The sequence below is a fragment of the Nicotiana tabacum genome, chromosome 22 (assembly GCF_000715075.1).
Source record: "Nicotiana tabacum cultivar K326 chromosome 22, ASM71507v2, whole genome shotgun sequence".
Lineage (NCBI taxonomy): Eukaryota > Viridiplantae > Streptophyta > Magnoliopsida > Solanales > Solanaceae > Nicotiana > Nicotiana tabacum.
Genome location: NC_134101.1, coordinates 77183013 through 77209180, shown reverse-complemented (window position 1 = coordinate 77209180; position 26168 = coordinate 77183013). Strand labels below are relative to the sequence as shown.

General features: G+C 34.5%; 1 protein-coding gene and 1 non-coding gene across 2 annotated transcripts; one reads left to right on the top strand and one right to left on the bottom strand.

The window, feature by feature from the left end:
- Positions 1 to 15482: 15482 nt before the first annotated feature.
- On the bottom strand, positions 15483 to 18753 carry LOC107801799 (large ribosomal subunit protein eL42). The gene is made up of 4 exons (XM_016625190.2): positions 18619 to 18753; positions 18241 to 18420; positions 15948 to 16022; positions 15483 to 15854 (listed from the first exon to the last, which is right to left on the bottom strand). The coding sequence occupies exons 1-4, from the start codon at positions 18619 to 18621 to the stop codon at positions 15795 to 15797; spliced, it is 318 nt and encodes a 105-aa protein (XP_016480676.1). The 5' UTR covers positions 18622 to 18753; the 3' UTR covers positions 15483 to 15794.
- Positions 18754 to 22735: 3982 nt separating this feature from the next.
- Positions 22736 to 22807, top strand: TRNAQ-CUG (transfer RNA glutamine (anticodon CUG)). Its single transcript has one exon. It is a non-coding gene; the product is annotated as a tRNA-Gln (tRNA).
- The last annotated feature ends 3361 nt before the right edge of the window (positions 22808 to 26168 follow it).

Genomic DNA, 26168 nt, shown 5'->3' with positions numbered 1-26168 from the left:
AATGTGCTGGGGGGAATATGTTTGTACTGTAAAAGCAGCAGTAAAAGACTAAAAGTTAAAGCAAGCTAAGGCCAAAGCTGAAAGGTATAAAGCAAGTTTCTCATGCAAATCCCAAGAACTCAAGGACGAGAGAGAGAGAGAGAGAGAGGGAGAGAGGGGGGGAATATTTGTACAGCTTATTGGATTTGGGTCAGAAAATGCAAAACAAGTGGCAAGAAATTGACCTACATTGATGTTTCAAAGTAAGCAGAGATTCCAAACTTTTCTGCATGTATTTGCATTAAATAAAAAAGAGATATAAAACATTAGTTTAATGTATTTTTCCTCAAAGAAAAGGTGGGAAGATGGTAAGTTTTTAATTGTAAGCTAAGGAAAGCTGAGATGCTTACAGGGGAAAGAAATACAAGGCGGTGGGGTGTAAGAGATGCTTTGCTTCTTTGCCTCTGTAGATTTTAATTTTCTTAAAAAGAAAAGGAATTAATCTGATAAAAAGGATGGTCTTCTTTGAGGATAGATTCTTGATTTTTTATAATATATGTTTTATAGTGATATTCGAGCAATTCACCAACGCGACCATTACAAAACTCAATCCACCAAAATTTAAGAAGATAACCAGTTTCACCTCACATTTTTATCTCCGCTAGAATTTGAGTTCTAACCTCCCATAGTTTTTTCCCGTTTTATTTTATTAGGTCACGCCATTTGATGCATATTTTTTTATTTGTTATCCCAATAAGATGTGCCAATGGCGACAATCTACTCATGCAATTATAAAATAGTAAGACATGTACAGCATATATTATCTTTTTCTAGCATAGTTTGTTGCAATCTTTTTTGGTCTTTGAATTTTCAAATGCGATAGATAATTGGGAAGTGGAGGACCCACCTACTCTATGTTTGTGGATTTTGTGTCGGATTGCTTGTCGATTTTGATGGTCTAACTAAAAAATGTACTAATACATGTGAGTTCCCAAAAAAAGAAACCTTGCACTTTGCAAAGTTCTAGGAAATTGAAATGATACTAATTGCAAGTCTCCGAGATATATCATCTGCTCAACGAAGATTGTATTGACTCAAGAAGTGTGTTCTCTATTACTAGTTGCTTGTTAAGTGAGATCATTATTACATTACAATGGCATCCATATATGAAATGGAAGACAATGCTAATGGAACGGTTTTACTTCAATGGAAGTAGGGAGGAGGGGTTGGGGCTGACATAAAAAAATTAGGGAAAATAACGTTAGTGATTATTTATTAGAGATGAGAAAAAGTGACTAGTAGGCACAAAAGGACAAAAAGTGGGATTAATTCTAATTTCTTTAGTTAGTTCTTAATATCACATAAAACTAGTGGTAGTCTTTTATGAGTAAAATGTATTTTCTAGCGGATTCTCATATGGTGAGATAGTCCGATTAATCGAGATGAGATGATAAGGAATGGCTTCTTCTTTCACCGGGCTTGCAACAGAGATTAGGTGGGGGCCACCGTCCTATACGTATACAACATGAGAATTGAGAATTGAGAATTGAGAATTGAGAATTGAGAACCCAAGACGCAGACGGTTAGCGTACAAGCCCATACTACACGCATATTAGCTGTCGGTGAAGTGTCCACATCCTATGACCCACAAAATATCTCTACTTTCATTCTTCTTCTTGGGGGTCAAGCTTGATTCACAAGCAACGCAATATGCCCTCCACCTCTTTTCCTTTTCCCTTTCCTAAGGTTTTAGTTTTCCCAATTAATTTGGAGGTAAAAGATTAAGTGGCGGAGCCACCTTATAGGAAGGGTTCGCCGGAAAAATACATTGTGTAACTAGGTAAAAAAATAAATTACAACAACAACAACGACCCAGTAAAATTTCAGTAATGGGGTCTGGGGAGGGTAGTGTGTACGCAAACCTTACCCCTACCCCGAAGGAGTAGAGAGGCTGTTTCCGAAAGACCCTCGACTCAATAAAATAAAAAGACGAAATGACAAAAAGGAGACAATATTAGTATCACAACAACAATCATAGGTAAAAAAATAAATTATATATAAATATACTATGTATTGACTCCCCTTAATTTCCTAGTATGTTTACTTTTATATATTTTGACACTCCTTAACAAAAATTCTGACTCCGCCACTGCTCTCATCCAATGCTTTAAAAGGCATTTTCGGGGCGAGACGCACCAAAAACGCCCTGAAACGATGGTGTGGGGCGAAAGTCTCAAGAGGCGTACGCCCCGGACGTTTAATGCGCGTTTTTTTAGTGAGACATAAGCCCTAAAGACTTTTTTAAATTAAAGCAAAATTTATTGAATAAGTCCATATAATACCCAAATTCTCAAAAGTCAGCTTGATAATTACTCAAAAGTTTTAAAAAGGAACTTAAATGTATTAAATTTAAAAGTCAAGACTTTTTTTACTGATTGAAGCCCTAAATGGTCTTTTTTAATTCATTATATTGTCCGCTAATTTACATTTGTCACGACCCAAAATCCCACTAGTCGTGATGGCACCTAACCCAACCTGTTAGGTAAGCCAATTTTCAACTATCCAATTCCAATGAAATTAATTAAAAGAAAATATCTAAAACTGATACATCTCCCCAAGAACTGGTAGTACAAATCATGAGATTCTAACAATAGAGTATACAAAGCGGAAATGAAATAAATACATAGTCTGTTTGAATATTACATAAACAGAGCTTTTATAAATCTAAGGCTACCCTGAACAAGAGGCAGCTACAACAGGAACGCAGGTACATCTTCAAGTCCCGCAACTATCGAGCACAGCAACAACAACAGCCAACATCTGCACGCAATGTGCAGAAGTGTAGTATCAGTACAACCGACCCCATGTACTAAGTAAGTAACAAACCTAGCCGTAGGTTGAAAGTAGTGACGAGCTTCTACCAAGGTCGGGTCCACAACCAATAGTACACAACAATCCATAACAACATAAAGCAAATAATACCATAAATAACTCAGGGATAAAATACTCAGCCAAATAATAATTTCAAAAATTGTAGTTCTTTCTTCCAAATATCTCAGTGAAAACCCAAATCGTTTGCCGAAGTTTCCAATAATATAAATAGTTTGAAAATAATAAATTTCTCCCAAAATCTTGTCAATAATAAATAAGATGTTTCATTTTTTTCCGGATAACCCGTGTAAAACAAATGCATCACTATGCCCATCTGTCAATAATGTGTGAAAACTCATGAGTGATGTGATGTTGTACAGCATGAGGAAATACATCTCTATGCATGTATGTCATGTGTGCATGCCAATGTGATGCAACTCAATGATAAAAATCATAAACAGCCCCTCGGGCAGAACATCACTCATATACAACCCCTCGGGCAAAAACCTCACAGTCACTCATGCCACTCGGGCATACCTCACAATCACTCTTTCCACTCGGGCATACCTCACCATCACTCATTCCTCCCAGTCACTCAGCACTCGGCACTCGGCACTCGCACTCAGTAGGTACCTGCGCTCACTGGGGGTGTGTACAGACTCCGGAGGGGATCCTTCATCCCAAGCGCTATATCAAGCCAAATCACGGCATAAATCACTCAGTTATGCTGCAGGCGGGCAGCCCCGATCCACACTCATCCTCACAAATCAGGCCCTCGGCCTCACTCAGGTATGCTGCAGGCGGGCAGCCCCGATCCACACTCATCCTTACAAATCAGGCCCTCGGCCTCACTCAGGTATGCTGCAGGCGGGCAGCCCCGATCCACACTCATCCTCACAAATCAAGCCACTCGGGCATTTTAGTAAAACAGGGCATTCAGCCCAAAACATTTATATGCATCAAAATATAGTCATAAAACTGAGTTATGATATGCAATGAAATGAATATGACTGAGTATGACTTTTCAATTTAACACAATAATTCACAGCAATATGATCTCTGTGGGTCCCAATAATACCGGCACATAGCCTCAACATGATTTGTAATATGCTTTTCAGCTCAATTTCTTTAACACACAAAACCGCATGGAAAATACCAAGGTTATTTAACTATAACATTCCACATAAACAATTATGTCATAATTTCTATAGTGCACGCCCACACGCCCGTCACCTAGCATGTGCGTCACCTCCCAACAATTCATAAAATACATATATTCATGGTTCATACCCTCAACTCCAAGATTAGAAGAGTTACTTACCTCAATCCAAGCAAATTCTTTAATCCAATAAATCTTTTCCTCGTGATTCGGCTTCCGAACGCCTCGAATCTTAGTCAAAATAATTTGATACAATCAACACGAGGTATAGAAATCAATTCCATATGAAAATGCTAATTTTCTATAAAAACCCGAAATTTAGATCAAAAATAGCCCATGGGGCCCACATCTCGGAACTCAACAAAAGTTATAAAATCTGAACACCTGTTCCGATACGAGTCCAACCATACAAAAATTATCAAATTCCGACATCGGATTGACCTTCAAATCTTCATTTTACATTTTTGGAAGATTTTACAAAAATTAGATTTTTCTTCCATAAATTCATGGATTCATGATGTAAATGAATATGGAATCATGAAATATAATCAATATAGGATAAGGAACACTTACCCCAATATTTTTCCATGAAAATCGCCCAAAAATCGCCTAAACCGAGCTCCCCAACTCTATTTTTGTCAAAAATGGTCAAAAACCCCATTTTATAAACCCTCAGATATTTCGGGGGTCACAGGTAGCGTGGGGCGCTGCCTGTGGCGCAGTTTCCAGTACCCAAAAATTCCCAGCGCCAGGGCTAGCGCCCCACGCTACCCTGGGCGCTCGCGGCGACGGAAAAATCGTTCCAGTTACGAAAATAGGCATAACTTTCTCATACGATGTCCGAATTCAACGATTCTTTTTGCTATGGCTCCGTAATTTCAATACGGATCTAATACTTCAATCAAAACTGAATTTGGAGCTCATTTGCTTGATGTGATACTACTTATTCTTGAAGAATCGACATCGAAACATAGAAAATCAATCCGGAATGAACTCAAATTTTGTGTACAAGTCATAATACCTCGTAGGAAGTTATTCAAGACTTCAAATAGTTGAAAGAAGAGTAATTACTCAAAAAAAATGACAAGTCGGGTCGTTACATTCTCCCCCACTTAAACATACGTTCGTCCTCGAACGTGCTAAGAGTTGTTTCCAAGCCATCAAATCACTGTTCCATCTTACCACACACGTACCCGAGGGTGAACCCACGTCACCCTATTCCATATAGGCTTAACAACACAATCCAATTGAATTCATTAATTTAACTCTAGCCCATAAACCTTGGAATTTTATTTCCAACCTTTAGAATTTCTTTCAAGACACAAGTCTTAAACTTACACACCATATAAATCCAAACAAGTTGCATCGAGCTATAACTATCACCTTGGATATAATCAACCAACATATTACACAACTCGCTTGCTCGTAGCACTATTCCCGATCATAGTAATTACTCCAACCAACCAAGTACTAGTATAAAACCTCATATCATGCCAAACCTCATCCCAAAATCTTTGTACCCTATTGATAATAAAAGAAACACGCGAAATAAACAAGTCACAGAGCTCTCTCGCCCAACCAGAACCATAATCGCTTTTTTTTTTTAGCCGACTTTCAATATTATCCTCCCTAACATACCGTAATCAAACATGATAGTACCCATTCGAGGTCCAATGACCTTATATTACTAAACACAACTATTTCCACAGACATGCCGCACCAATATAACTCACAGCCACAACTCATGCCATCTGTGCACCAATACACAACAATTCAAATATACTCAGTCATGAAAAAAATGACTCAAATGAGAGAACTTCCCTGCAATATTAATAACTACCGCCACAACGAAATGCTGAAAATTCATCATACACCATAGAACCATCACCCGATTCTAACACAAGGTTCATACTTAATATAGCTATGCTGCAATGTGTGTCCCCGTCCAAACGTTGGTCCATATAATATACCCCGAGCCACCCTGCTCAAAATCAATAACCACGGAGAGGCAAATGACAAAAATATCACACAAAACCTGAAAGAACATAACTATTACGCAATCGATCATGCAATACCTAAATACTCATCACGCTCAAATTCCACTATAAAACTCAAATAGGACCGCACCATCTGTGCACATAACCAATGAATCACAACTCCTCGTAACATAAATGAGCAACTCACAGATCATCTCAGAACACGAATAAGCTCAACATCAACCGAATGACACATCCCTCAACTATAGCAGTATGGAGCCAACCATTCCGACTCGGTATAGAATACACATCTTAATTGGGCCTACCAATGGACTGCCAAATCAACTCGGGTTACCCATAAATAGATAAAAGTTCTTCCGAAACTCCATAATGACTGAATCATAACACATTCTATCATCTGGCTAGCTCCGGCCACCACTTCACAATCCATAACCATGAAACAATCCGCTCTTGAGAACTCCCAATCTCCAAATTCATAGAACACGTGAATCACCATATTTGATTCCATCTCCACTACCTGAATGTCTAACACCTCTCTAATACAAGATCATCCCACGAGAAATACTTTAAAAAAAAATCTTCCGTGCCACTTGTCAAAATTTGAATATCAGCATTCTATCAACAGTGTGAGTATCGCAATATCAATTTATACATCCGTAAGTCAAAATACCATACGCCTTCTGAAATCCGCCCCCTTCTCATACAACACCAAGTAGTAATAGTATTCATCTAGACATCGAAAACTGTTCATGCCTCTAAGAATTTATGACCTCCCTTTCAAGGCTAAACCGTGACCTTGCACACGCCAACCTTAATCCCATACAACTCACCGCATCTATTATGCCATCATGTGACAAGCACAAGGATCCCATTATCAACTTTGAGTCACCAATAATTTACATACCCTTTTAGTTAGAAACCTTTCTCTTGCTTCTTTCCAGGAGGAAATCACAATATATAACAAGTTCTCCACACCGGTAGAAACCATCAAGAATACTTTGTAATCCATTTGCATATAATCAAGCCCTTAAAACTAAATTTCTCTAACTCGACCAAGCCACGTAGGTCGCAAAGTCCAGGTGTATTGCCACAAAGCACCTGTAGAAAACCCCCACATCACAAGCACCCAAAGAACCGATCATATCCATTACCATACTGATCCAACCTACTACCCAGTTGTCCTATTTTCTCCGGGTCCCTTCCGAATTTTTCTTTAGATTGATACTTCTTCTTGCTAAATTACTATGATCTTTAACCACGACTTACCCTACAAACCTTAGCATAGAACCACAACGCCCTACAGTCCATAAGCAACTGTATTTTTTTTTTCTTAAGCACTTTCAAAAATACCACAATTATAACACTCACTTTGAGAATACCTTATGTGAATTTGAAATTGTTCTTCTTACATTCCTTATACAAAAATGTAGAATCCTTAGTCATATAGAATTTTTGCAAGTCCAGGCACCATCAAACACAAATCTCGGATTTTGTCCATATACAAGTCCGGAAATATTTTCAATTGCTACATATAATTCTCAAACCCACTGGAATTTTCTCGGGAGTCACCCACTTTGCTCAAATCTAATTGCACCGCCCAAATGGGCCAAAAGACACGTGCCCCATTAGCACCACAACACTCAAAGAAGTAACTCTACTTTAACACCACATATCAAATTCATACTCCGTGCGCACTACATCATTCACCAATAACAACTTACTCATCCCGCGAATTTCATTTACTCATACGTGCAATATAATCCTTATCCAGGAATTTTCTTATTCGAGTCATACTCGATCTCAACTTCTGCAAGTCATAGCTAACCCACAAGTATGCCTCAGACCAAAATTAAAAATTAACACCTAACCATGAAATCAAATTGTCAATAGCAGACTCCCCCACTTGGCTCAAAGCCATAGATTAAAACATTCCATAAATCACAATACCAATACTCTCTTACTGCCATAATGGCACAGTCAGTCAAATGAAACTTCTTCCCAAGTTCATACAATGCCAACCATAAAAATACCTCAATCATCTGCTAAGCTCGTATTCATCCTCTTAACACACAAGTCAACTTTCTCAACCAGATTCAGATTCAAATCTCCACCCATACACCCCGTCGGTAGAAAAGAAACTCTCTACTCACATCATAAGGAATACTCCTACGTAGATTACTCCGCAGGGGATAATCCACCTACTTAGCCTCAATCTGGTATCTTGTTATACACTTTCGCATTCACAATTACTATGCAATCACTTAGTCTATCTGAGTCCAAACTCATTAACCAGACGTGAGAATTTAGTTTTACCCCAAAATTTAACAATGTGAAAGATCCTTCAAAACATTCATACTAGAGACTGTACACCACATCAATTCAAAAAAACAAGCACCCAATGGCCTTTCCTTTACATTTCAAGGAAATACTTCTCGTCAAATTCAAATCGTCTAAACACATCCTGCATTTACATCATACTCATCACAAAGCCATTCCACCGCTCATCGAGCCACAACTTCCACTCATAGGGATATTACCGGACATATGAGTCCAAATGTACAGGTTACAACTGAAGCTACCGAGCCTAAGCTGCGGTCTAAACTTTGCCTCAAGTCCTCCAAATTGGCCCATTACCAAAACACAAAATACACACCTCGAACCTCATTCATAGAATCATAAGCCGGCGATGCACAGCTGATACCGAGCGCTCATGTGCTCATACGAATACGTGGAAGGAATTCAAAGAGTTATATTTCAAGCTGAATCAATTCTGCACGAAAAGGAAAGAAAGATGGGAAATTATCCTAAATGCCTTGTAGCCTCTCGAAGATAAGTATGGACGTCATCATACCGATCCGCAAGACTCTACTAGATACTTGCTCATGACTTGTAGAACCTATGAACCTAGAGCTCTGATACCATCTTGTCACGACCCAAAATCCCACTAGTCGTGATGGCACCTAACCCAACCTGTTAGGTAAGCCAATTTCCAACTATCCAATTCCAATGAAATTAATTAAAAGAAAAAATCTAAAACTGATACATCTCCCCAAGAACTGGTAGTACAAATCATGAGCTTCTAAGAATAGAGTATACAAAGCGGAAATGAAATAAATACATAGTCTGTTTGAATATTACATAAACAGAGCTTTTATAAATCTAAGGCTACCCTGAACAAGAGGCAGCTACAACAGGAACGCAGGTACATCTTCAAGTCCTGCAACCATCGAGCACAGCAACAACAACAGCCAACATCTGCACGCAATGTGCAGAAGTGTAGTATCAGTACAACCGACCCCATGTACTGAGTAAGTAACAAACCTAGCCGTAGGTTGAAAGTAGTGACGAGCTTCTACCAAGGTCGGGTCAACAACCAATAGTACACAACAATCCATAACAACATAAAATAAATAATACCATAAATAACTCAGGGATAAAATACTCAGCCAAATAATGATTTCAAAAATTATAGTTCTTCCTTCCAAATATCTCAGTGAAAACCCAAATCGTTTGCCGAAGTTTCCAATAATATAAATAGTTTGAAAATAATAAATTTCTCCCAAAATCTTGTCAATAATAAATAAGATGTTTTATTTTCCTTCCGGATAACCCGTGTAAAACAAATGCATCACTATGCTCATCTGTCAACAATGTGTGAAAACTCATGAGTGATGTGATGTTGTACAGCATGAGAAAATACATCTCTATGCATGTATGTCATGTGTGCATGCCAATGCGATGCAACTCAATGATAAAAATCATTAACAGCCCCTCGGGCAGAACATCACTCATATACAGCCCCTCGGGCAAAAACCTCACAGTCACTCATGCCACTCGGGCATACCTCACAATCACTCTTGCCACTCGGGCATACCTCACCATCACTCATTCCTCCCAGTCACTCAGCACTCGGCATTCGCACTCAGTAGGTACCTGCGCTCACTGGGGGTGTGTACAGACTCCGGAGGGGATCCTTCATCCCAAGCGCTATATCAAGCCAAATCATGGCATAAATCACTCAGTTATGCTGCAGGCGGGCAGCCCCGATCCACACTCATCCTCACAAATCAGGCCCTCGGCCTCACTCAGGTATGCTGCAGGCGGGCATCCCCGATCCACACTCATCCTCACAAATCAGGCCCTCGGCCTCACTCAGGTATGCTGCAGGCGGGCAGCCCCGATCCACACTCATCCTCACAAATCAAGCCACTCGGGCATTTTAGTAAAACAGGGCATTCGGCCCAAAATATTTATATGCATCAAAATATAGTCATAAAACTGAGTTATGATATGCAATGAAATGAATATGACTGAATATGACTTTTCAATTTAACACAATAATTCACAGCAATATGACCTCTGTGGGTCCCAATAATACCGGCACATAGCCTCAACATGATTTGTAATATGCTTTTCAGCTCAATTTCTTTAACATACAAAACCGCATGGAAAATACCAACGTTATTTAACTATAACATTCCACATAAACAATTATGTCACAATTTCTATAGTGCACACCCGTCACCTAGCATGTGCGTCACCTCCCAACAATTCACAAAATACATATATTCAGGGTTCATACCCTCAACTCCAAGATTCGAAGAGTTACTTACCTCAATCCAAGCAAATTCTTTAATCCAATAAACCTTTTCCTCGTGATTCGGCTTCCGAACGCCTCGAATCTTAGTCAAAATAATTTGATACAATCAACACGAGGTATAGAAATCAATTCCATATGAAAATGCTAATTTTCTATAAAAACCCGAAATTTAGCTCAAAAATAGCCCATGGGGCCCACATCTCGGAACTCGATAAAAGTTACAAAATATGAACACCTGTTCCGATACGAGTCCAACCATACAAAAATTATCAAATTCCGACATCGGATTGACCTTCAAATCTTCATTTTACATTTTTGGAAGATTTTACAAAAATCATATTTTTCTTCCATAAATTCATGGATTCATGATGTAAATGAATATGGAATCATGAAATATAATCAATATAGGATAAGGAATACTTACCCCAATGTTTTTCCATAAAAATCGCCCAAAAATCGTCCAAACCGAGCTCCCCAACTCTATTTTTGTCAAAAATGGTCAAAAACCCCGTTTTATAGACCCTCAGATGTTTTGGGCGTCACAGGTAGCGTGGGGCGCAGTTTCCAGTACCCAGTTTCCAGTACCCAAAAATTCCCAGCGCCAGGGCTAGCACCCCACGCTACCCTGGGCGCTCGCGGCGACGGAAAAATCGTTCCAGTTACGAAAATAGGCATAACTTTCTCATACGATGTCCGAATTCAACGATTCTTTTTGCTATGGCTCCGTAATTTCAATACGGATCTAATACTTCAATCAAAACTGAATTTGGAGCTCATTTTCTTGATGTGATACTACATATTCTTGAAGAATCGACATCGAAACATAGAAAATCAATCCGGAATGAACTCAAATTTTGTGTACAAGTCATAATACCTCGTAGGAAGTTATTCGAGATTTCAAATAGTTGAAAGGAGAGTAATTACTCAAAAAAAATGACAAGTCGGGTCGTTACAACATTAATCTCTCAAAAACAACGAATATTTAATTTTTATTACAAGTACAAAGAGAACTTTATTCTCCTTCGTAGCAACAAGTTCAAAGTTCAAATTGCAGATTAGTCATCCTTTTTGTTCCTTCATGTAGAAAACTTTATTCTTTTCGACTCAAGTTACTTGTGCTTCTAAGTAGCGTATAATAGATTCTTTTGACTAATTTTTTGTGGGGATGGAGCACATCTATATATATGTTTTTCAAATATTTATAGTTTTCTTTAATCTTTATACAATTTTACATGTTTATAAATATTTACTGAAATTATATTATTTTATAAAATATTAAAAATTAAATACTTATGGGGCTTACGCCCCGTGTCTCGGGGCTTATGCCTCGCTAAGGCATATGTAAAATGTCTCGCCTTACGCCCACGCCTTTTAAAATACTGCTCCCATCATAATATCGCAAGACTGTGAGTTGAATATCCCACCCAAGGCCGGCTCTACTGTTATTACTAGTAAAACTTGTGTGTTAGGCCCCCAATTCTGGAGGGCCTCATTTTTTAGAAATAATCTATATATTTGATAGGTTTATAAGTATTTCAAAAATAATGTTTAGTACATTTAGTATAAAAATAGTTTTTTTATTTAAAAGGAAATAAAATCTTTTAGATATATAAACAAAGTAAAGATTTGACTGAGCAGATAAATAGTTTTGCCAATGTTTCAATCTCTTCATATTCTAGAAAAAGCCTACATACTTTTTGTCTTTTTCTTTATTTTTACTCACCTTCTTTCTCAAAGATTACATTACTCAAGAATTTTTCAAAAAGTAAAATTGATAAAACTTAACTAAGATAAAAAAAAAAACTTATCAAAAGATATTAAATAGATTGGCTATTAATTGAAGGGATTTTTCCTTGCTATACAATGTTTGAAATTTATTTACCTAAATTATCCTAATTATGTATATTATCCGTTCTAAACAAGAATTACTTATAAATTATATATAATCCATTATTAGTGACTTAAATTAGGGGATTTAGTTAAAAAATTTTTCTATTTTCTCTCCACTCCTCTTTCCCTATTATCTGCCTCCTCTCTCCATTTACAATCCTCATTTTTTTTTGGGCTAAAGTGCCGGTAAGTCCTTTGTTCAATATCCTAACTTCACGTTTTTTGGGGATTTTTTATGCTAAAATGCTGGTAAGTCCCTCGTTCAATCGTTCAATATCCCTCGTTCCCTATTATATGTTTTTTTATGGAAATTCTTTTCTTTTATTTTCCAATTTATAAATATTGCCGTTTCCCCCCCCCCCCCCTTTTTTTTTTTTTATGTTGGTTGGTTTTTATTGTGTTTGATTCGACCTTTTATTAACCAAGTAAAACAAATCTTTTTTTTGTTTTGTTTCTTATATATGTTCAGATAATCACAAAAGGTACAATTCTTCTAAGAATTGGAAGGACCCAACAATAGCCATGTACCAAACCTGAATTACAGTGGTAAATATCGCAAACATGACATATATATCAATGATCTCGAGATCAGTTGGAGTTGAAGCGTAAGTAGAACGGGGAGATGATAAATTAGTATGGTACAACAACATACAAATAAAAAAATAAATTTCATACAAATTTAATACAAAATTTGATATATCTACAACAACATACATAATTAAAAAAAATTCATACAACTATTATACAATATACAGCTTATTTACAACTTATCTATAACTTTCATACATCTTTCTTATCCAATAAAATACAACTACAACATCATATAACTTAAATACAATTTTCATACAAATTTTATACAATATGTCTTTTGTATATTTTGTATCTGATTTGTATATATTTTGTTTGTGGTGTCTACTTCCTCTCTAAAATTCCAATCAAAACTTACTCTCTTAATATAATTTTGATACATATCAGCAACTTTATGTAAAAATATAGTATTGATAACTTAAATACAAATTTTATACAACAATTCATACATTATACAACTATTTTCAATTTTCATACAACATTCAAATAAAGAATATATATAACTACAACATAATACAATTTACATACAATTATAATACAACTTTACTACAATTTCGTAAGTATATTGTATGATAGGTGTTCTTCTTCTTCAAGTTTCAATCTGAAATTCAGCCAAAATCAAGTCTAATCTTCACCAAACACTCTCAAAATTGAGATATAAACTCCAAACAATATTCTCAATTGCTTGCAACTCGAAGCCAATCTAAACCAATAATGATTTTGAAAAACCCAAATTCGATTTCAAAGCTTTTTAATGGATGTCAATGGTTAAGAGTCAAACACCTTCAAAATTTATTGATTGACGATTTCAATTTGAACACCAATTGTGCAATATGAAAGAAAATTGCTAAGTTAAAACTCTATAATAAAACGATTGAAATCCATTGATGAATTACATTATAAATATATACAACTTGAAAGGATTAAAAGTAGAGAACATCAGAGGAAGAAAAATTGGGGAAAGAACAGAGATAGAGAGAGAGAGAGAGAGAGAGAGAGAGAGAGAGAGAGAACAAGGATGGGAAATAATTGATTTCTTATTCAATTCCTAATTTAAAGGGATACTCATTTAAAAGTAATTTGTATATAATTGGCAAATTGTATATGGCCATGTTATTAAATTAAAACTTGATTAGGGAAGGTAATAAAATTTCACATGTAGTATGTGTAATATAGGAAGGTAAAAATCTCTTAATTGAAAAGGACTTATTAGAGAAATCGATTATAAAACAACTATTAAACTGCCCTTATATCCTTTCTTACTCTTGCACACTAACTGATCCTCGTGCATCTTTGACTACATGTTGGAAAGATTATATGTATTGAACTTACAACGTTCTCCTCCCCCATTTGTTATAGAGATTTTTGGTGAAAATTTCAATCCCAAAGTAGCCGAGAGCTAACTTTCTTCACAAACGAAGGAATTTCAGCCTCACCAATATCCGTGAGAAAAGAAACTTTAACAAGCCACTCTAGTCTTTCCATCTATTATTCTTTATAGTAAGCCATTTTGCGGCTGATTGATCGAATCAGCCGTTGTGCTTTGCTAGCTATTGTGCACAAAGAAGCACTACGACGCAGTTTGAAGATGACTCATGTCTCATACGGATAGCTTCGTCTCCTCACCCTATTTCTAAAAATTAATTTAGAAAAAGGAATGTAACGATCGTCCATCCGTGTTCTGTGACCATTCATTTGCTCCTTTAAATGGGTAAATCCTTAGTTGTCTCGTGAGACACCAATGCAAGCAGTAGAGACGACATATTCAGTGGTAGTCACATAATTTCAAACCAATCAAGTTACAATGATGAAGCTAAAACAAGCCTTATCACCCTCAAATAAATTATGAACCTCGGGGAAACAATAAGATTACACCGTGCCTCAATTTAAGCTATTACTAAGTTGTTCAGATTTTACCAAAAAGCTGATTCTTTAAACCATTTCCGAACTTACTAACAGTAATCCATCTTCCCTAGCTGTCTCAGTTTCTAAAATAAAATTTAGGCGACCCCCAAAACTTGAAGATTGCAAAGAGGAACAAGCGGAGACATGAGATTAACAATGAGAATTGGAGATTTAAGATTTAAGATTTTTCAATGATTTGCGCAACATCATTCACAGTCCGATTAGGACTTTAAAGTAGTACAGTAATTGACCACATCAAAGAAATAATGATACTCGCACACCAAGGAGGAACTGAGTGAGATGTTGAAATGCAATTTTTATAATGGCAGAGTCTAGCCCAAGCTTCCGCATACCTAGACTATTCCATCAGGCACATGTATCCCACCAGTACAAGTATCAGTAAACTACTCTCAACATGGCATAGACCGACAAGATGCTAAAATGCATTTTAAAAATTAAATGACACAGTAAGATAAATATTAACCAACGCAAGTATTTCAATATAGACTACTTTGGAGAATCAAAACTATAATATAATCCCAACATACAAATTGATGCAGCCAAGTGCAGTAGAGCAGCATAACTTTCTTGCAACAGATTAAGCTAACAATAGCAAATTACTAAACCAAAAACTTGACATATTCATTTTGTCTCCTGATCAGATATGTCACTAAGAGAGCACAAAACTGATTACATGATTCAATAACGGAAACTCCTGCACTACGTCAAATGTAACCAAAGTATCTGAACAGTGTAACAGAACAGAAGGGGAGAAAGATCTGTCACGTTCTGCTTCACAGGCAATCTAGAAAAGAGAGGTTCCCTTTCCTTTCTTGTCCCCACCAATCTCAAAATGCTTGCACCTCTGCACAACACCAAGGAAAAGGACAACACATATTTTCAACTATATGATTATGAAAAATTCAACTGGAGAATAGAGATCTATCAATTAACATACCTTGATTGGGTGCTGCGACACATGTTTGCAACCCTGGCATTGCAATCTCAACACAATCTTCTTTGTGGTTTTTGCCTGGTTTGGAATGGCAAAAGAAAGAGAAGCATATCAGTTATAAAAAAAACTAGCATTGAATGTCTAACATCTATGCCCACCCACAGTAATACAGACAATGGCGCTTAATCACTGGAATCTTCTTATTTCTCTCCCTCTTTCTCGATATATTTCTGTTTTAAGTAGATTAAGTTATTGAATGTTAATTGAATTTTAGATTGAAAATGGCCTAAGAGCTTGTACGGTTTATTTGAATTAAGTGCTAGAGTTGATTTTATGAATTAGCAGCTACGTGTTTGGATAGAAGTGTTGAATCTGAAAATAAATAGTTTATGTATCTGGTAAAAAGTGCCGATAAACACTTACTTTGTCAAAATAACTTAAATGTCCTTAGAATTGCCAACACTAAAAAGGAGCTATTGCAAGATTTTTTGTTTTAATTCAATTCAAATACAAATTTACTTATGCTCAATTCACTTTAATTGTTCAATTAATCAGATATGATTAGTTTGAGATGAATCTCAAATTCGGGATGGAAGCCGCCAAATCCACATCTTTTTTATAGCCTCACGTTATATTCTCAAACATCAAGAAAAGAAAAATCCAAGGGGACATTTAATATTTTGCATATATATGAGAGAATATAACAAAGCAAACTTTGAAAATAGAACCTCCCAACTGGCAAATAATTTAAAAAGTGTTCTAAAGTTGGATTGACAAGCTCGTAGCTTACCCAAACAACCTTTTATTTTGGTGTTTACAAAAGTGACTTCAAAATCAAGTGCTTTTAGGCCAAAATAAGCCAAAAGACATAAGTTGTGCACCCCACACTTATGGATTTTTAGCTTAAAAGCTCTTTTGGTTTGACCAAGCATCTTACCTTGTTATCCCTTACATTTTTAATCAAATACCCTTTGGCCTTTGCTGCCAGCTTTTGGCTCTCTAGTGGTTTACCAATATGGGAACATCTCTATGAAATAATATATTCTTTTAAGATTTCACGCAACATGTATTTATAAATTTATTTGAGGTTTGAATCAACAAAAACTTAATTTCCATATTACTATTTCACATGAGTAATTTTTAGCTTCTTTTTCAGGACATCCTGATATGCATATTTTGTATCATTAGTAAGATTCTTAGTTATTTTTCTCATTTTTTTCATTCCCTTGCCAAATACAAATTGTCACTAAATCTCAACCTACAACTCTATAAAGCTTCTGTTATTTTTTTTAAATATTTCTAAGTCTAATCAGGCATTTGTGCAAACTCATTATGTTAATGCAGGTTGATCTATGTCCATATAAAAGTTGGTATTAGGTTCTGAATGGAGTATTTTGTTTGAGTTCTTTAATTTTGTTATGGTTAAACATGTGTATGGTTTAACTGACACTTGATATTGTATAATCTTTCTCTTATATACATTGAATTTTCATAAATTTGCAGGGGTTTTAGTGTTGTTAGAGCAACAATTTTTTTTGTTAACTATTTAAATTTTAGCAAATTTACTCAAATATAATCTAAAAATATATAGTATCCTGTTCTTGTTTAAGAGTTTTTCAAGATCTTTATTAAAATTAAAACCATCATCCTCTGTAATGAATACCGACAAGAGGGGGTTGCCCAGATGGTCAGCACCCTCATCCACAACCCCAAGGTAGGTGGGTTCGAGTCACCAAAGGAGCAATAGCTCCAACAAAGGGGATCAAACGGGAATCAAAGGGGAGGGGAATAAAAAAGAAGAATTATCAGATTTATGATTTATATTTATCAAATACTCCTAGAGCTTTATCTAAGCAGTTTAGGACATAAAGTGAATTGAGATATAAATCAATTTGTACTATATTGGAATCAAGTTGGAACTAAAAATCTTGCAATAATAAGCTCTATTTTAGTCTAAACAAATTTAACGGCATTTAAGTTACTTTAACATAAAAAGGGGTTTATCCAAACACATCAACTAAACATGTAACTTCTTATTCGTATAATCAGCCTCAACACTTAAAAGATGATTTTTGGCACTTGCTGATAAACCAAACGTGCTCTTAATTTCTTATGATGCTTAATTATATATTAATGCCAGTAGAAATACAGAAAACTTCGAGCGTTAGAAAAACTAAATTATTGAATATTGGATTGAGACCAGTCGAAATAGATCGGCATGGATAGTGAAGATCCATACAGACTAGCATGTTATTGAAGCATGGAAGTTTTTTTTATGTTAGCAAATGCTTCTCACCTTTTTGTGGAAGACGGGCTTTGTTTGACCACCATATCCAGACTGTTTGCGATCATAACGACGCTTTCCTTGAGCAGCTAAGCTATCTTTTCCCTTCTTGTATTGGGTGACCTTATGCAAAGTGTGTTTCTTACACTCCTTTGACTTACAGTAAGTCTTCTTTGTCTTAGGAACGTTCACCTTCAACATTTTTCATTCAGAACTCAGTTAATCCAACAAATAACATATCAAAACATTAAACATCACTCAAACCTAGACATCCTCGAGAAAAAAAAATCATAATCAAAAGCAGGAATTGTACATCTAACATAATGTATTCGACAATTTGTATTTTACGAGAAAATGAAACAACATCAGATATGGAAAATCAAATATTACCATTGTCGCCGGCGAAGAGTGAGACAGAAATGGCAGAGGGAATTGTCGCCGTTGAAAAGCCCTTTGATATGTGAAAGACTAGTTTTTGTAGTGCAGCTTAGGGTTAGTGAGAAGAGTGTGCTATGAAGGTGGATTTGTTTGTGGGCCGAGTAGACTGGGCCAGAGAAAAGATATGTTCTTGGGCCTAGCTGACTTTACGGGTCAGACATGAAGAAGATTCAGTTCGGGCTTGATGAAAAAAAAAATAATTCTTTCATATACAATATTTGAAACTTATTTATCAAAATTGTTCTAGATTTATATATTACTCGACTTAACTGTGTTTCATTTACAAATTATATACAATATATTATTAATATCTTAAATTAGGTGATTTAGTTATATCCTTTTTCTTTTTTCTCTCCTCTCCACTCCTCTTTACTTATGGGTCTAGATTAGCTCGAGTAGTTGATACTCTAGTAATTATCAATTAGGTTCTATTTAGAAGACCATGATTGTTTCCTCAAATTTCTTCATTTTCTTGGTCACGAAATCTCCATTACAACCCACCTGCCAATGTTTAGTTTCTAACTTAACAAAATTCCTCAAATCTGAAAGAAACTCATATGCAAACCGTGGTCAAAATCAATATCTTTTCATCTCCCTCCTATTCTTAAAATTACTCAAAAGGAGTCTATATCTCCATCACTAAAATACTTTTGTGTTCAACCCAAGAGGAGTTACAGAAACGGAAAACAGAATAGATTTCTGAGTATGGGACTAAAGTGGATATAGAACTATGAATTTTTATCGAATTAAGTAAATTTTTTGTTTTTGAAAATCAAGTAGCTAAATAAAGTTATTGAGGAGAAAACGAAAATGAACGAAGAAGGTAAAAAGATAATTCGGTGAACAAATCAAACATCAAATTCATATTTGTTATGTTTCTCGGTTAAACCGTGAGAAAATAAAGAAAGTGAAGCAAACAATCATGACTTTTTAAATTATGGACGGACAAATGGCCTTAATTTAGAATCCTATTGATAATTACAGGAGCTTCAACTACTGGAGCTAATCTAGACCCTTTCCTTATTTTCATTTTCTGCCATATTTTTTCATATACAATCCATTTTTTCTTTTTTCTATCATCTTATCTTTCCCTATTCTCTGCCGCATACGAACTAAAAATAAAATTTCATACAAATTTGATACATCTACAACAATATATAAACTAAAAATAAATTTTATACAACTAATTATATAATATACAACTTATCTACAACTTTCATACATCATTTCTACCTAGTTAAATACAACTACAATATCATGCAACTTAAATATAATTTTCATACAAATTTTATACAATATGTCCTTTGTATGTATTTTGTATATATTTTGTAAGTGGTGTGTTCTTCTTCCTCTCTGAAATTCCAATCAAAACTTCCCCTCTTAATATAATTTTGATACATATCAACAACTTTATGTAAAAAGATAATATTTACAACTTAAATACAAATTTTATATAATGATTCATTCATTATATAACTATTTTTTTAGCTTTCATACAACATTTAAATAAAAATATATATAATTACAATAGAATACAACTTAAATACAATTTATATACAACTTTAATACAATTCCGTACGTATAGTGTATGTCATGTGTTCTTCTTCTTCTTCTTCTTCTTCCTATTCGAGTTTCAATCTGAAATTCAGCCAAAATCAAGTCTAATATTCACCAAACACCCTCAAAATTGAGATATAAATTTCAAAAAATATTCTCAATTGTTTATAACAACACCCAATCCAAACAAACAAACAATAGTTTTTGAAAACCCAAATTCGAATTCAAAACTTTGAAGCTTTTTCATGGCTGTCAATGGTGGAGAATCAAACACTTTCAAAATTTATTGATTGACAATTTCAATTCAAACACCAATTATGCAACATGAGAGAAAATTGCTAAGTTAAAATTTTATATTAAAATAATTGAAATTCATTGATAAAAAAAGAGGATAAAAATAATGAAAAACGAAAGAAGAAAAATTGGGGAAAAACAGAAATGGAAAGAAAGAGAGAGAGACACACACACAGAGAGAGAACATGGATGGAAAAATAAACGATTCCTATTCAATTCCTAATATAAATGGATACTCATTAATACTATTTTGTATATAATTGGTAAATTGTATATGTCCATGTAATTAAGTTAAAACTTAATTAAGGAGGATAAATAAGTTTCATATATAATATAGGTAGGTAAAAGCCCCTTCATGAAATAATTCTTTAAAACTAAGTGCATGTATTATTACTGATTTCCAAATGTTCTGTTGAGAAATATTTGGAATGTAAGCATAAAAAGATCCAGATGCATTCTTTCTTCTCATCTCTTTGCTTAGTAGAGCATTTGAAGGAAAAATTATTTTATTAAATCTCTGAATATTCTCTACAATACTCCATAAAATCTCCACACCTAAAAATAGCTAGTAATATTTCTATTTATAATAGTACGAAATATATTTTAACTAAAAATTAAAAAATATATTCTTATATAGTTCTGACTTCAAATTTTAATTAAGCATAAATTAAATGAACTTGCAAATATCAAATCCTAAATCGTTTAGGTAATTATTTAAATATTCTACTATAACTTTGAATTAATTCGCCTAACATGTTCAAGTTGTTTACGAAGGTTTTGGGTCACTTCAATCATCACTTTAAGGTCTAAGCAAGAAATTCAAATTTTTACATATGGTACGCATGACATCCTCTGATATAGTAACTTTTATACTGGTAAGGTCATATTAAAGTTCAAGTGTAAAATTCTTATAATATAGGTAATTTCTCAACATAAGTCTTTGTTAAAGTCATATTGGCTACTGAAACAAACCGAGTTAAATCCGGCTTTGATATCAATTTATTAGGATCGGGAACCGGGTAGTGCGAAATTTATCCAAAGAACGTTATAATAAAAATAACAAAGACAATGCAAGTTGATAATAACGGCAATTAAAGTAGATAAAGAAGACACAAATTTAACGTGGTTTAGTCAAAGTGACCTACGTCCACAAGCGGAGATGAGCAATTTTACTATGCCAATAAGAGTACAAAATTAGAGTAAACATTCTAATTAATCCCAAAAACTCTAAGAGAATAACCTCACAAGATCACTCCAAAGAAAGGGTTCACACAAGTGCTTCCCTACACTTAATTCTTATACAAAACACTCTTAATAAAGGAATAAAGGAAGAAACAAGAAATGAAGACTCAAGTCTTGTTGGTATGTCTAAAATGAACTAATGGCCTTTCTTTTTATAGGCAAAAAAGTCTTGGCCTCTTAGGTGTAAAAGAAGATATACAACTTGTGCAAATAATGTCCACCACACAATGCAATATTTTTGAGTCCCAAAGAATATTGTCAACAAAGTCTACACTTTACAAAGATACTTATGCTTATGTGAGATGGACTCCATTAGCCAAAATATTGGTCATAATTATACTCGTAAAGTCTTATTAAAGCTCAAGTGTAAAATTCTTATAAATCAATATTGACCTTAAAAATTTAAGTTAGATACTCGATTTCTATTCACAAAAGTTTTTTAGAGCATAACTTTTTGCTCATACTCACACTAATAAGTTTGTAGTAAAGTTCAAGTGTAAAACACAAAGTCAAGCTACTAAAAGGTGTGGTTTGTATAATATCTCAAAGTGCACATACAAACGCATTTGAAGAGGTTTATTTTTAGGCACTCCGTCTATTAATTGTACAATCTCTTGTAAAAATGTAGGATAAGGCTGTGTACAATAGATTTTTGTGGTTCTGCCTTTTCCTGGACCCTCTGCATAGCGGGAGCTTAGTACACCGGGCTGCCCTTTTTACTCCATCTATTAATTTAAATTTTTTAAATATAAGTTATTGAAAAAGAATCGCTTACATTACTCATTCTCAAGTTTGCATATAAATAATTAATAGTAATAAAATTGGAGTTTCAACAACGTCAATAAAGTTATAAAACCTTGATTATTTCTTCTCCTCCTCCTCCTTTTGTGATGATCAACTAAGCCTTTCGAGTTCTTCCTCTTTTGCTTGATTTTAGTGTATTTATATTTTTTAGTACTCCAGATTAAACAAAAATGGTTCCATGGTCTAGCGGTTAGGACATTGGACTCTGAATCCAGTAACCCGAGTTCAAATCTCGGTGGAACCTTCTTTTTTTAATATCTTTTTCGGTTCATAACACCGAACAGAAGAATTACTACGGAGAAAAAGGCTTAAACGATCCTTTAAATTTAGAGGTAATTAATCTTCAGAATACGTGCAATTATCATGTGTTCAGTGAGTACAAAAATTTTAAAATCACATAAGTATTATGTTAAAATGTGGCTATAGAGTAATTGGTATAGACAAATCATCTTACTTCACAAAGCTTTGAAAGTCAGTAAAACTATGACGCTAGGATAATTACAACAGAATTTCTCAAAGTCTTGAGGTTGAGCAATTATTATTAAAATATGGATAAAAAATTATTGTTATAATTTGTATTAATAACAAAATAATATTTATTCTTTGATCAATTTTATCTTATTCTATATTCTCCAACCGTAACGCTAACAGTTAATTGAATTTTCACTATTGCATTTTAGTCTTTCTCAAGAATCTCTATTATGGAGGTTTGGATTGCAATGCAAAATCTATGAAAATAGATTTAGATGATTAATTAAGATAATATATGCTTAGTGAACAACGAAATATTAACTGTTGATATTGTTTATGTTATACTGAGAAAAAGTGAAAGTATATATTAATGTTAATACTTTCACCTCTATGTGGCAAATCTTCTGTACGCAAAAACATAGAGATATAGGCTATTCATTCATAAGAGTTAAAACTATTACATAAAATCACCATTTCTGAAAGTGAAGAGAAAAAGGGGTTATTAATTCTTAATCAAGACCTTTCTTTCAAATTTATTCCTATACGGAAATATAAAATACAGAAATTAATACGTAAAGATTCACTAAAATTACAAAAAATAGTAAATTTAAACTTATAGTTTTTAAAAACACAACGAGTTCAATACTAAAAATCTTAAATCTTGAAGGCATAGAGCTTAAATCTTAAATTAGCCTTTATCCTTCATTCAAATTTTAAATCACATACTAATTCATGAAGGACGTATTACATCTATATAACCAAATATGAGGAAATGGTGAAATAACATACTGTATATAATTACAATAGATACCTACAGATTTTTTTTTAATCTTTGTGGGTGCCACACCTTCTCTCCTCCCCCTTCTCCAGAAGCTTAATTTTCTCTCAAACAGTTCACGCGATATCATCTTTCGTGATAAGCCATTTGTCACGAAAAAAAAAAAAAAAGAAATCAAATTCTCTAACGCAATATTTTTATGCCCTCAAAAGCATTGTATTATGGGTAAGATAGATTTAAACATTAGAAAATCCAAGTCCACCTAATTTAGGCTTTCAAGGAAGGTAGAAGCAGCAAAAATTAGTGTATAATGCCAAAGCAGGAATTACATGTCTTTCAGATTTACAATACTACATAATTATTACAGCATATAGGAAAAAAGATTTTGCAACCATAGTATTAACAATGACAGCTTCAAATTACAAAAAACTTGTCTGATAGCCTTGCAAACTGTCTGTCCCATGCCTAGCAGAATATGCTCATTTACTGGAGGACACAATTCTGTGATTGCCACAATGGAAACTGCAAATATAATGCTATACTTGTGTTGCAAAGATGACTCCAGGCTATGACTTTTCATTATTTTCTTTTATTCAAATTCTTCATTGCTTTCACAACTCTTCATTTTTTAGGTAACACTGTCCATGCTATGACTCTTCATTATTTTAATTGACTATAATTCTTTATTGGCTTCACATAAATAATGAGATAATGACTGAAAATATTGCAAAAAAGATAAGAGAGTAATATATTTGCTGGCCATAGAAAGTTACCACATCACCTTGTTTATTCTAGCTTTACCCGATATCGCAAACAAAAAAAAAATGAATTTTTGCATTATCCACAAGTAGATATCACCATATATACAAAGCAAGTACGAAGAATTCATTCATTCATGAGACTTGCAACGATTTACATAAACTTACCATTTTTCAAAGTGAAAGAGAGAGAGGAAATTAAATAACCTTATACACTCTTTGTGATTCCATTGAACGCATCAGCATATGTGTGTAACTTCTTCCAAAAACTACATACAAAGAAGGAACCTATGTCAATTAATTGTAATAACCATATCAGTGGTGAAAAATTTAAAGAATGAAGCATATAACCATATCAGTGGTGATAATTTCAAAAAATGAAGCATGGTGATAATGATATGCCCTACTTGTAGTTCAGAATTTATACATTATGCACAAGTAGATAGCGACAAAATATACAAAGCAAGCACGAGGAAGAAAATAGGCGAAAGATGGGGTGGGAAGATGAACAGTGTGCAAATATTGTGACTAATTAACCCCACTTCACCATTAACATGGCTTAATATAGTTTGGAGGATATTGTTTTCATTCATTTATAGTATGAGAGAAATGAAAGGAAGAGTTACACCTTTTTATAACAAATGAATTTACTCTCCTTTAATTAAGTAATGCACCATTTCGTACCATGGAATGACAGCCCCTTTAATTGAGTAACACATCGTTCCTTTAACTATTGAACCGTTACGGAATGCTGTCTTTAGTAGAAAACGGACTTAATGGACAAATAAGGGATATGCAAGAATCTGTTCTTGAACTCTAGAGAACAGGCGGAAAGAGATTCATCAGAGCAATAGGGAAAGCTTATAGAGGGGTGGTCTTACTACGACAAGTGAAGCCAGGGTTCCCTTTATTCGGTATCCGAGGAAGAGAAAGGAATCTATTCGGGAAGCACGCCTTTAATTGAGTGGGTTTGTTCTTATTATATGAGGAAAAAATAGGGAGAAAAGACCAAAAAAGAGAGAAAAAAGATAATTAGGTTTTTTGGCCAAAGAGAGGTGCCAAGTCATCTTTTCCATACTCTCCTTTTTATATAAGCCAAATACATAAACAACCCATTCAACTTGGCACCATTTTTTATTTTGGCACTCTATCTCAGCCTTGTTCCATTTTGGCCCTCCAACCCTATTTCTTATTTTTTACTTTAACACAAAAGCTGAAACCAGTGCAAACAATATAGCGCGTGTGTATACACAAATCTGAGGTGTGATAAATATCCAATTAAATGTTGCCACCTATTTTTTTCATCAATGTCAAACAGATCAATACTAAAATACTCGAACTCGACCGTATTTGGGTAAAATTAAGGCCGCTTCTTATTTTCTCCCCGTCATAAATCTCTACCCGACTAATAGTACCCTAAGCTCCTTCCCAGATTCATAATCGCACATGAAGAACCCATCGATTATCGGTGGTTTCTTCATCATTTGAAGACGAGAATCATATTTCATCAACTATTTCTTTATATTCATCAACATTCGAGACTGATTTGAAGAGTAGTTTTGATTATTGTTGGCTTTTGGCATCTGGCAGCTGAAGTG